Here is an 11,863-nt window from a genome sequence, read left to right as displayed (position 1 = left end):
TTCATGGGTGAAGGAGATTCCCAAACCTGAGTCATTCTTTTTAGGTGACAAATCTGAACAACTGTCCCAGATTGAGATGTCATTAGAAGAGGTAAAGAGTAATAAGTCTTCAGGACCAGATGGTATTCACCCAAGAGTTCTGAAGGAACTCAAATGTGAAATTGCAGAACTACTAACTGTAGTCTGTACCCTATCACTTAAATCAGCTTCTGTACCAGATGACTGGAGGATAGCTAATGTGATGCCCATTTTTAAAAAGGGCTAGAGGTGATCCTGGCAATTAGAGGCTGGTAAGCCTGACTTCAGTACCGGGCAAACTAGTTGAAACTATAATACAGAACAAAATTGTCAGACACAAATTAACATTGTTGTAAGCAAGACACAAGAAGTAATTCTTCTGCTCTACTCAGCTCTGATTAGGCCTCAGCTGGAGTATTGTGTCCAGTTCTGGGCACCACATTTCAGGAAGAATGTGGACAAATTGGAGAGAGTCCAGAAAAGAGCAACGAAAATGATTAAAGGTCTAGAAAACATGACCTATGAGGGAAGATTGAAAAAACTGGGTTTGTTTAGTCTGGAAAAGAGAAGAGTGAGAGGGGACATGATAACAGTTTTCAAGTATTAAAAGGCTGTTACAAGGAGGAGTAAGAAAAACTGTGTTTCTTAACCTCTGAGGATAGGACAAGAAGCAATGGGCTTAAATTGCAGCAAGGGAGGCCTAGGTTGGACGTTAGGAAAAAATTGCTGTCAGGGTGGTTATGCACTATAATAAATTGCCTAGGGAGGTTGTAGAATCTCCATCACTGGAGGTTTTTAAGAGCAGGTTAGACAAACAACTGTCAGGGATGGTCTAGATAATTAGTCCTGTCATGAGTGCAGGAGACTGGACTGGATGATCTGTCGAGGTCCCTTCCAGTTCTATTATTCTATAATTTGTTGTGGAAGAGTCAACATGGTTTTTGTAAAGGGAAATCATGCTTCCCCAATCTATTAGAATTCTTTGAGGGGGCCAATAAGCATGTGGACAAGAGGGATCCAGCGGATATTGTGTACTTAGATTTTCAGAAAGCTTTCGACAAGGTCCATCACCAAAGGCTCATAAGCAAAGTAAGCTGTAATGGGATAAGAGGGAAGGTCCTCTCATGGATAAGTAACTGGGTAAAAAGATAGGAAAAAAACAGGTAAGAATAAATGGTCAGTTTTCAGAATGGAGAGCGCTAAATAGTGGTGTCCCCTAGACGTCTGTACTGGGACCAATACTGTTCAACATATTCATATTCATTCTGGAAAAAGGGGTAAACAGTGAAGTGGCAAAATTTGCAGATGATACAAAACTATTCAAGATAGTTAAGTCCAAAGCAGACTGCAAAGAGCTATGAAAGGATCTCACAAAACTGAGTGACTGGGCAACAAAATGGCAGATGAAATTCAATGTTGATAAATACAAAGTAATGCACATCGGAAAACATAATCCCAACTATACATATAAAATGATGGGGTGTAAATTAGCTGTTACCACTCAAGAAAGAGATCTTGGAGTCCTTGTGGGTAATTCTCTGAACATCCACTCAATGTGCAGTGGCAGTCAAAAAAAGCAAACAATGTTAGGAATAATTAAAAAAGGGATTGATAATAAGATCAATATCCTATTGTCTCTATATTAATCCATGGTACACCCACATCTTGAATACTGCATGCAGATGTGGTTGCCCCATCACAAATTAATAAGCAGCAGGTTTAAAACAAACAAAAGGAAGTGTTTCTTCACACAACGCATAGTCAAGCTGTGGAACTCATTGCCAGAGGATGTTGTGAAGGCCAAGACTATAATGGGGTTCAAAAAGAACTACATAAATCCATGGAGGATAGGTCCATCGATGGCTATTAGCCAGGATGGGGAGGGATGGTGTCCCTAGCCTCTGTTTGCCATATACTGGGAATGGGCAACAGGGGATGGATCACTTGATGATTACCTGTTCTGTTAGCTCCCTCTGGGGCGCCTGGCATTGGCCACTGTCGGAAGACAGGATACGGGGCTAGATGGACCTTTGGTCTGACCCAGTATGGCCACTGTTAAGTTCTTATACTAATGGATTCCTATTCAGGAAAAGGATATTGTGTGCACACTGCTGAGGGAGATGAAATAGATAACTAAATCTAATACAGCAGTAATGCTCAGTGACTTCAACTATCTGTGTATAATCTGATTGTATATCATGTGAAGACAAGGTTTACAGAAGCTATTTGTAGACATAAGACTACTTCTTAGAATAAGTAGTTCTACACCAGTCAAAAGGAGAGGCTTTACTAGTAATTCACTGTGATGCTTCCTGGGGATACACAGAGTTGTGAGGCACCTCGCTACCAGCTTAGTGTGAGGAAGTGTTGTCTGTGCCTGCTGTGAGTCAGCTGCCCAACTCCACTGGCCATGGGCAATATAAGCACTGCCTTCCAGACCTCCACAGACCTGCTCTCTCTTTCCAGATTAGTGATAGGCACATATCAACTCCCGAGCCCTGTGATCATCTCCCTGGGTTTCCAGCCCCTGTTCTACTGGACACTCAAAGAATTCACAGATTCACTGCTCCCAAAGGAACAGTACACTCCAGCTTACCAGTTTCACCTCAGATCATTACTCCATTTAACACACAGCACTTACATATGTTTATAGTGAAAACATGTAAAAGTTTATTTAACAAAGTACAGAGTTTCACATGATACCAAGGAGTATTAGACACAAATGATAACATCTAAAATAAAATCATAACATACATTCTATAACCCAGAGTTACTTAACTAAGCACTTTCATGTTTTATAAAGCAATGCTCTCTCAAAGCCTTCCATCATTTTACGAGACAAGTCACGCTGTCAACTTTCCTCCTCAGTGAATGCTCCAGTGTTTCTGTTTGCACCCTGTGGCGCTGGAAAATTTTTAAGAGTTGGGGTGCTGAAAGCCATCCCCCTTACCTCTATTCACCCTACCCGAGAGCTGAGGCCAGGATCCTGGGTGTGTGGGGCTGGCAGCCGGGAGTTTGGGGGTGGTGCAACATCCCCCACACCCTTAGTTCCCATGCCTATGTTTGCACCCCCAGATATATCAGAACAATCCTTTGTCCATATTCATCACAAGATACTTCTGTGTGGGTTGTTTTTCCTGTATACTTTTTTATTGTAGATTTCACAATCCTTTAATCAGCATCTGGCTCAGTATGGAAATAGGCCTGCATTGTGAGGCATACAATACACAATGACCAGACAGGGAGATAAGCGTCTGTTACCCCTGGCCTGAAAGGAATCCATCCCAGACATGTCACCTCCTCGTTACTTGCCTCAGTAACTGTCATAAAAATAAAGGGAAGGGTAAACCCCTTTGAAATCCCTCCTGGCCAGGGGAAAGCTCCTCTCACCTGTAAAGGGTTAAGAAGCTAAAGGTAACCTCGCTGGCACCTGACCAAAATGACCAATGAGGAGACAAGATACTTTCAAAAGCTGGGAGGAGGGAGAGAAACAAAGGGTCTGTGTGTCTGTCTATATTCTGTCTTTGTCGGGGATAGACCAGGAATGGAGTCTTAGAACTTTTAGTAAGTAATCTAGCTAGGTACGTGTTAGATTATGATTTCTTTAAATGGCTGAGAAAAGAATTGTGCTGAATAGAATAACTATTTCTGTGTATCTTTTTTGTAACTTAAGGTTTTGCCTAGAGGGGTTCTCTGTTTTGAATCTAATTACCCTGTAAGGTATCTACCATCCTGATTTTACAGGGGGGATTTCTTATTTCTAATTACTTCTATTTTTATTAAAAGTCTTCTTGTAAGAAAACTGAATGCTTTTTCATTGTTCTCAGATCCAAGGGTTTGGGTCTGTGGTCACCTATGCAAATTGGTGAGGCTTTTTATCCAACATTTCCCAGGAATTGGGGGGTGCAAGTGTTGGGAGGATTGTTCATTGTTCTTAGGATCCAAGGGTCTGGGTCTGTAGTCACCTAGGCAAATTGGTGAGGCTTTTTACCAAACCTTGTCCAGAAAGTGGGGTGCAAGGTTTTGGGAAGTATTTTGGGGGGAAAGACGTGTCCAAACAGCTCTTCCCCAGTAACCCGTATTTGTTTGGTGGTGGTAGCGGCCAATCCAAGGACAAAGGGTGGAATATTTTGTACCTTGGGGAAGTTTTGACCTAAGCTGGTAAAGATAAGCTTAGGAGGTTTTTCATGCAGGTCCCCACATCTGTACCCTAGAGTTCAGAGTGGGGGAGGAACCTTGACAGTAACATAATTTTAAGCATAGACACGTAATTCCTTAAATATTATTTGTGCATACATTTCACAATGATCATGGTGACCAGTGGGCTACGGGCTTGCAGTAGAGCCAGCATGTGTCAACCTTCAGTTCCCTCTCCCATTTGGCACCAACAAGTCCCTGGGTCACACTCAGGTAACACTCAAGGAACATAAGCCTCAACTTAAGCTTCCCCCCCACCTAGTCATTCCTCATTTACTGCAGGCAGTGGTGGATTAGCCACTTGGCCCTGACCAGCTGGCGGCCCCCTGGAAAAAATCCACTACTGGCAACAGAAGCCTGGAGCCCCAGCCACCAGGCGGGCAGGGTGGGGGAAGCCCCCATGCTCCGACCCTGCTCCATGGCAGCAGCTCTGAGCACGTGGGGTGGGAGAAGCCCCAGTGCCCTGACCCTGGTCCCCTACAGAAGTGTAGGGGGGATGGCAGGGGAAGCCCCAGCACCCAGACCCCCACTGTGGCCCAGGGAGTGGAGGAGCTCTCACTCCCTGCTGTGACCCCGGGACTGGGGTGCAGGGAGAGAGCTCCTCCAGTCTTGGGACTGCGGGGGGGGGGCGGGGGGCGTGGTGTGTGTGTGTGGCAGAAAGGAGCAAAGGGGTTGCAGGGCTGCAGTTCTGGGGGAGCAAAGTGGGCGAGAGACCCTGGGTGAAACAGGGGCAGGCCCTGGGGAAGGGACGGAAAGGGGTGTGGCCGCAGGCAGAAGGGGTGGGGGGGGTGTCTCCCACTTGCTCTGGCCCTGGGCCCCAGTAAACCTTACTCTGTCTCTGGGACATACTTTGTGGGAAGCCAAACTCTTGGTGGTTTTGAGTCTTGTTAAGTCTTAGCACATCATTGCTGAAGACTAAGGTGTCTACACTGCAATTAAAAACCCATGGATGGCACGGACCAGCTGACTTGGGCCTGTTTAATTGCAGTGTGGGGCTGTTTAAATGCAGTGTAGACATCAGGGTTTGGTCTGGAGCTTGGGCTCTAGGATGCTGGTAGGTGGGAGAGTCCCAGAATTCAGGCTGCAGCCCAAGTTGGAATGTTGCAGCCTGAGCTGGAATGTCCACAAGGCAATTAAACAGCCGCATAGCCCAAGCCGGAGTCAGCTGTCACAGGCAAGTCATAGATGTCTAATTGCAGTGTAGACATACCCTAAGTATGATCTTGAAAAATACACGTATAACTTGACTCACCTTGGTAGCCCTATTTAGTTCAATAGGAACTATACACATAAATCAAGTTAGTCCCATGCCTGAGTGTCTGCAGGAGTGGGCCTGAACATAGGTATAATGCAGTGTCAGTTGGTGCAGTACCTAGCAACCATGCTTGTATAAGGAGAAGCAGTTACTTTGTGTGGGGCAGGGGAGGCAGGAGTGAGGCTGTTTTTGTGTGTATGTGGAGGGGGGAGAAGGGTTGTTGTGGGTGTATGGAGGGAGGGAGAGCGGCTGTTGTAGAGATGTACGTGTGGAGAGTGGAGTTGTTGTGGGGATGGGGAGAAGAGGAGGAATTGTGGATGTGGGGGAGTGGTAGGATGACCAGACAGCAACTGTGAATAAACGGGATAGGGGGTGGCGGGTAATAGGCGCCTATATAAGAAAAAGTCCCCCAAACCGGGAATGTCCCTATAAAAACGGGACATCTGGTCATCCGAGCGAGTGGAGCTGTTGTGGGGATGTGTGTAGGCGGAGAGTGGGGCTGATGGTGTGTGCATGTAAGGGGAGTGGGGCTGTTGTGTCTGCTTCCGGGGAGTGGGGCTGTTGTGGGGTGTGTCCTGGAGGAGTGGGGCTGTTGGGGGTGTGCGTGGGGGGTGAGGACAGCCCCTAGCCGTGAGCCCGGGGAGTGACTTCGCGGAGGGCGGGCTCCGGGCTCTTTTCCAGGCGCCTCGCCGAGCATCCTCGGCCCCAGCAGCCGTTGCGGGTTGGCGGCCCGAGCCCAGCCCGGCCGCAGGCGGCAGCAGCAGCGCAGAGTGCTGGCCCCAAGGCGGCCCCTCTTGCTGGGCCGCGAGCGACGCCTGGGTAAGGTCAGGGCGGCGGTAGCGGAAGCTTCTGCCGGTTCAATGTCCCGGAACAACCGGCGCCGCCTCCCGCTCGCTGCCACCTGCCGCCGCGCCCAGCGACCGGCCCCCGCCCGGGAACCATGACACCCGCCGCCCCTGCCACCGGCCGCAGTTGACACCGCGACGGGACCTGCCTGGGGGCGGCGGCCGGGCCCCCGCAAATCCCCGCTCTGGAGCTTCCTATATGGGCCACCTGCTCTCGAGGGAGGGAACCAGCCTAAGCCGGGAGAGGAGTCGCCGCCGCCGCGGGAGCAAGGTGCCGCCGCGGAGCCGGAGCTGCTTCCTGCGCGGGCCTTGCATGCTCTGCTTCATCGTGCACGGCGCCAGCCCGCCCGCCCCGGAGCAGCCCCTGCCCGGCCGGGACTCGCCGCCTCTCTGCGCGGCCCTGAGTTCCCCGGAGCAGCACGCCGCCCGCCGCCTCCTGCACCTCTCACCCGCCGCCTGGGAGCAGCGGGGCCCGTGCCAGCGCCTGCTCCTCTCGGGGCTGCTGCCTCCGCCCGTGCGGGCCTTCCTGGGCTCGGCGCGGCCGCCCGGCGAGCCGGCCCCCGACATGGTGTGTAAGCGCAAAGGGGCCGGCCTGCCCGCCTGCCCCCCCTGCAAACAGCCCCGCTGCGGCGCCACCGCCCCGCCGGAGCCAGAGGCCGCCGTTTGCCAGTGCCCGAGCGAGCAACAGCTCTCTCCCGTGCCCTGCGCCTCAGACCGCGCTGCTGGCGGCGGGGGGCCGCTGCCCAGGGGCTCCGCCGGGGACAGTGGCGGCAGGGGGGAGCTGGCCGCTGAGCTGCCGCCGCAGGAGGAGGAAGGGGAAAGCAACGAGCCGGACCGCCAGGAGCCGCTGGAGAACCCCAGCGAGTGCTGCCGAGAGTCTCTGCAGCCGCCGACCCCTGACATCAATCAGCTGCCGCCCTCCATCCTTCTCAAGGTGGGTCCGGGTGCGGGGGAGGCCCCGCCAGAGGGGGCTGACTCCTCGCCAGCGGCTAAGCGGGAGCCAGAGTTGAAGGTGCTTCAAACTCAGAGGGCTGTTGCTTTTTCCCAGTAGCTGTGTGTGATGGTGGGAAAGGGCCGCCTCCCTTCTGTGAGGTTCGGGCTGTGCATGTTCAGAGTATGTCTACACTGCACCTATACGCTGGGGCTGGCCCGTGCCAGCTGATGGGGGCTCAGGGCCATTGGGATAGGCTGCTGTTTAATGAGATGTAGAGGCGTAAGGGGTATGTGGACACTGCAGTATAAGCTCAAGGTTAGTCGGACTTGAGCTAGCTGACTCATGTTAGGGATCCCTTACCTTGAGTGTCTACATTGTATTTAACTCCTACATTAAGATTTTTCTGACACGTGCTCAAACCTCGGGTTCTAACATTCACACTATAGTGCACAGACCTCAGTCAAATACCCCAAGTCCCTAGCTTGCCCCACGGACCCTCTTCCCCCAAAATGTGGCTGCTCTAGCCCTTGGACTGGGGTGTACTGTAACAAAACTTTACTGTCCGACCTGCATATTATTAGGAAGCAGCTTGCTTTGCAGAAGGCTTGATTGGATTGCTTTCTATTGCAGACCCAGGAGGTTCTTTGACAGTGTGCTTGCAGGTCAGTGATCAGAGCAGAATAGGTTAACACTGACCTGAGTTGCTGCCTTTTGCCAAGGGTGTGCATGTGCGGTGGTGGTGGTGAAGTCTTCTGTTTTCAATACTAGATTACAGATTGCTGGGATAGAGAAGACTAAGGAAGTTGTCCCATAGAATTGTGGGATACTTCCAGATGACTCCTGGGACTTGAGTCAAGTTTGACTACGCCTACTCTGCAAAGCAATAGGGCTCAGACCCTAGGTCCCAGCTTGACTCAAGCTTCTGGGTCTGAGCACTGGGACTGTGCAATTGCAGTGTAGACCCAAGGAGGGTAAGCCTTGAGCCTGGGCTCAAGAACGGTTTTACATTCCAGTGCAAATATATCTTGGGACCCTGCTTTTATGTTTCAGGGTTACTGCTCTCCTTTCCTGAGTCTTGTAAACAAGTTTGGATCAATACATGAAGAAGCATTAAACAGTCTGTCTCCATCTTAATATTATGTTTCTTGAAAAATTTATAGCTACTGTTTTCCTCTGTGGATTATTACAATTAATGGGCAAATTTAAGAGATTTTATTTAGGGCTAAATACTGATCTCATTGCAGTAAGTATGGCTTCATTGCAAGCAGGATCTTGTCCTTATTTTTTTTTCTGAATCTGTAGGCAAGATATAGGATAGACTTTTTTGCCCCCTTCGCTGCTATGCAGGTCTCCCAGGCAGACGTGGAAGAGAGTCAGGCCTTGTCTACACTACAAGTTAGGTTGACATTCAGCCACCACAGTAATTACTGCTGTTTTTCATGTCCACACTGCCCTCCTTCTGCTGATGGTGGTGTCTGTCCTCATCAGGAGTGCATGCACCGACTTAAGTGGACCAGTGTTGGGGGTGACAGCAGGAGTCTCTCCTTCCCCTATCCTGGGGTCTGATAGCAGGAGTCGAAGTGGCGAGGCTCCAGCAGTGAGCTTGGGACAGGGCTGACAGACGGGGGTGGCAGAGCTCTAGCTGTGAGCCCTGGGGTGGGGCTGACAGCTAAGAGATGATGTAAATAATACAGTATCTACACAGACATTGCAACACCCTAATTACATCAACCTCTCACAGAGGTGAAGTTATTAGGTCGGTGTAGTGGGCAACTTACATCGGTGGGAGCAATGTTATAGTGTAGATGTTTACAGAGTTAGGTCAACATAAGTTGCCTTACATCGACCTAACTCTGTAGTTTAGATAAGCCTTAGCTGCCTCAACAATGCCACTTCTCCTCTCTGCTGCATCCCTTTTCCTCTAGGACCTTGCAGGATGTGGATCCATGCATGGAGGTTGATGGGGTCTGCTTATGAAGATAATGGGCGTTCCGGAGTTGGGTGGGAAGGGAAAAGGCATGTGATTACTTCAGTAGCTTTACAGAATAATCTGGGAGACATTTAGTGAGGGTAACCTTGCCTGCCTTCTACCTTGTTCCCTTCAGAGTTCCTCTGGGCGGTGTCCACTGGCTCCCTTGGCACTTTTGAGGAGCAGTGGGCACTGTCCGGGGGTCTCTGCTTGGTGTCCCCCTCGGGTTCCCTTTGTTTGACCCTTTAATCCTCGTACCTGCCCCAGTTACATTTTTGGTTGTCCCCCTTAATTATTTGTGTTCCTGGACCTTGTGGAATCTCCCCTAAGGCTGGGGGAACGTCCTTTAGCAATGGACGGGCTTTTGCCCACCCGGTTCCCGAAACCCAATAGGACCTTGTTCCTTTCTGAGAGTCTTACCATGGGATGTGGAGTGACTGAGCTCTTAGTAGTAAGTAATGAGTTCAGTTTCAAGACTTAGCTCAAGGTTAATTTAAAGAATATTCTAATGTGTTCTCTCCACCCCCTGAGCCCCTAAGGCATAATCTCAGGTGAACTTCAGATTTAACCTTGCCTTGCCAAAATTTTCTCTATCATGTAAATACACCTGTTTGTTACAGCTGACAAGTACTAGGCTGTTGGAGTTGTGTGTGATTGAGGAAGACACATGGGTGACCCCTGATGGGAGAATAAGAGATGCTGATAGAATGGAAAGGATTTTCATTTGACTAGATTGTGACCCAACTCTTGGGTCACACTTCAGAGGAAGTGCTGTTCAAAATTTATTTGAAATTAGTTGTACATATTAGGCACATCTGACTCTGTACAACAATTGTAATACTCTTCCTTAGGCATATATTACAATAACGCCTTTTAATGTATGGTTCAGTGTGGGAAGTAAAATAAAATAATTCATGTGGACTTGTGTTACAAATTTACAGAAAAGTGCTTAATGTTTTGCCATCAGTTTCTATCTATTTTCCTTTGATTCTGTTCATGTAAAATTCTATTTGTTCTGTTCACTTCTTGTTCCACCCTTGGTGTTTAGTCTTCAGATATTTGTAGACTGTTATGTCTCCCCACTAGCTATCTTTTAGCCACGCTTTTCATGTTTAGCTCTTAATCTTTCCTTATGCATCAAATTCTCCAGTTCCATATTTGCTTTGGTTGAGCATTCTGATAAAGAATTACACTGGAGTTGTACACATTGGGATAACTGCTTCCCTATCCTTCGTATTCCATGATGCTTATTTGCAGCTTAAAACTGCATTAAGTTTTTTATGTTGGCATATTGCATTGCAAACTTGTCTATTTTGGTGTCCATTACCTGGGTTTCTTTTAGCAGGACTGCTTTCCACATTTCTCCCAACCTGAATATTAGCATCTTTCCTGGATTATTTTTCTTAACATACTCTATTTACTGTCTTTCCAAGTACAAATTGATGTTGTTGTTTTCCCCATTTTGCTAATTTCTTGGTCCCTTAGTATTATTTTTGTCCTCACTAGTGATCAGAGTGCTTTCTCATTTTGTTACCCTTCTTTTTGTGTTGCTAACCAAGATATTAAATGAAATATTACTGGATCCAAAGATTGATATTTGTTATCTCTTCCATAACTTAAAACATTGTTTCTTTTCCTTACTTACATTCCCCAAGCCAGTCCTACTCATACAATTCAGCTTTTGTGAGAGACTATTGAATGCTATACTAATACTCAAGCATGCATCATATTTCCTCATCTGCTAAGGTCCCAATCCTGCTGACACTTAAGTATGTGCATAATTTATAGGAGCAGCTTCATTGAGTTGATGTGCTTTAAATGTTTGTAGGATTGGGATCTTTCTTCATAATGCTGTGAAAACAATTGCTTTGGTCTGGCAATATTAATTCTTTATAAGCCCATGTTGCTCATGGTCACAGTATTCTCTAGGGATGTTAAGTGTTTGTGTTTTTCTTCTTAATATTTGTTCTATTATCTTACTGTCAGTAACTTCTATTCCTAGTAATTCCCAGGATTACTTTTTTTAAGATCATTGGCACTTTTGCTTTTCTTTGGTCTTGCAGTACTTCCCCAGATCCCCAGCACTTCTCAAAATAGCAGCTTGGTGAGCCCACTAGCCCAGTGGTTCCCAAACTTTTCTGCATCACGCCCCTTTTTTAATTTTCAAGAAACCCTCAAATCCTCATGCCCCCCATCTCTCCTTTACCATCATCCAATCTCCCCTGATCCTTGTCTGCTGACTGCCCCCACAATTTGCAGCCTCTTTGACTGTTAGGGAAATCACAGTTCTTCTAGACCAGCTGTCCATCTGATGTCTCCAACACCAGTAGCTAGTAGGGGAACCCAGGCCTGCTCCCTGCACTGGGTTCCAGACTAGGGACCCTATAACATGTACTGTACTGACCTAGTCCTTGCTGCTGTTTCCCTGGGCTTCTAACTATGTAACTGGCTTCTACCTTATCTGGGTATGCCAGCCTCCCAACTCCCTTCTCTCAGGGAGTAACAGCAGCCTGCCTTCCTGCTGTCTCTTGTTGCTCTCAGCTTCTGGGCTTTATACAGGCCCAACCTGTTCTTGCCTAGCTGAGCCTGCTACTAATTAATTTACAAAACTTAAAAGCTGTATGTTTATTTCCTCTAATTAGTGG

At 48.1% G+C, this 11,863-nt stretch overlaps 1 protein-coding gene across 1 annotated transcript in view; it reads left to right on the top strand.

Annotated features, from left to right (window-relative positions):
* Positions 1 to 6,499: 6,499 nt before the first annotated feature.
* Positions 6,500 to 11,863, top strand: part of FBXL17 (F-box and leucine rich repeat protein 17) — a 478,328-nt gene continuing 472,964 nt past the window's right edge. The window contains exon 1 of the mRNA XM_074952924.1: positions 6,500 to 7,249. Within this exon, the coding sequence (XP_074809025.1) occupies positions 6,515 to 7,249 (735 nt within the window). The 5' untranslated portion in view covers positions 6,500 to 6,514. The remainder of the gene's footprint in view (positions 7,250 to 11,863) is intronic.

The sequence above is a fragment of the Natator depressus genome, chromosome 5 (assembly GCF_965152275.1).
Source record: "Natator depressus isolate rNatDep1 chromosome 5, rNatDep2.hap1, whole genome shotgun sequence".
In the NCBI taxonomy this organism is placed as follows: domain Eukaryota; kingdom Metazoa; phylum Chordata; order Testudines; family Cheloniidae; genus Natator; species Natator depressus.
This window is presented reverse-complemented; position numbering and strand designations above follow the sequence as displayed.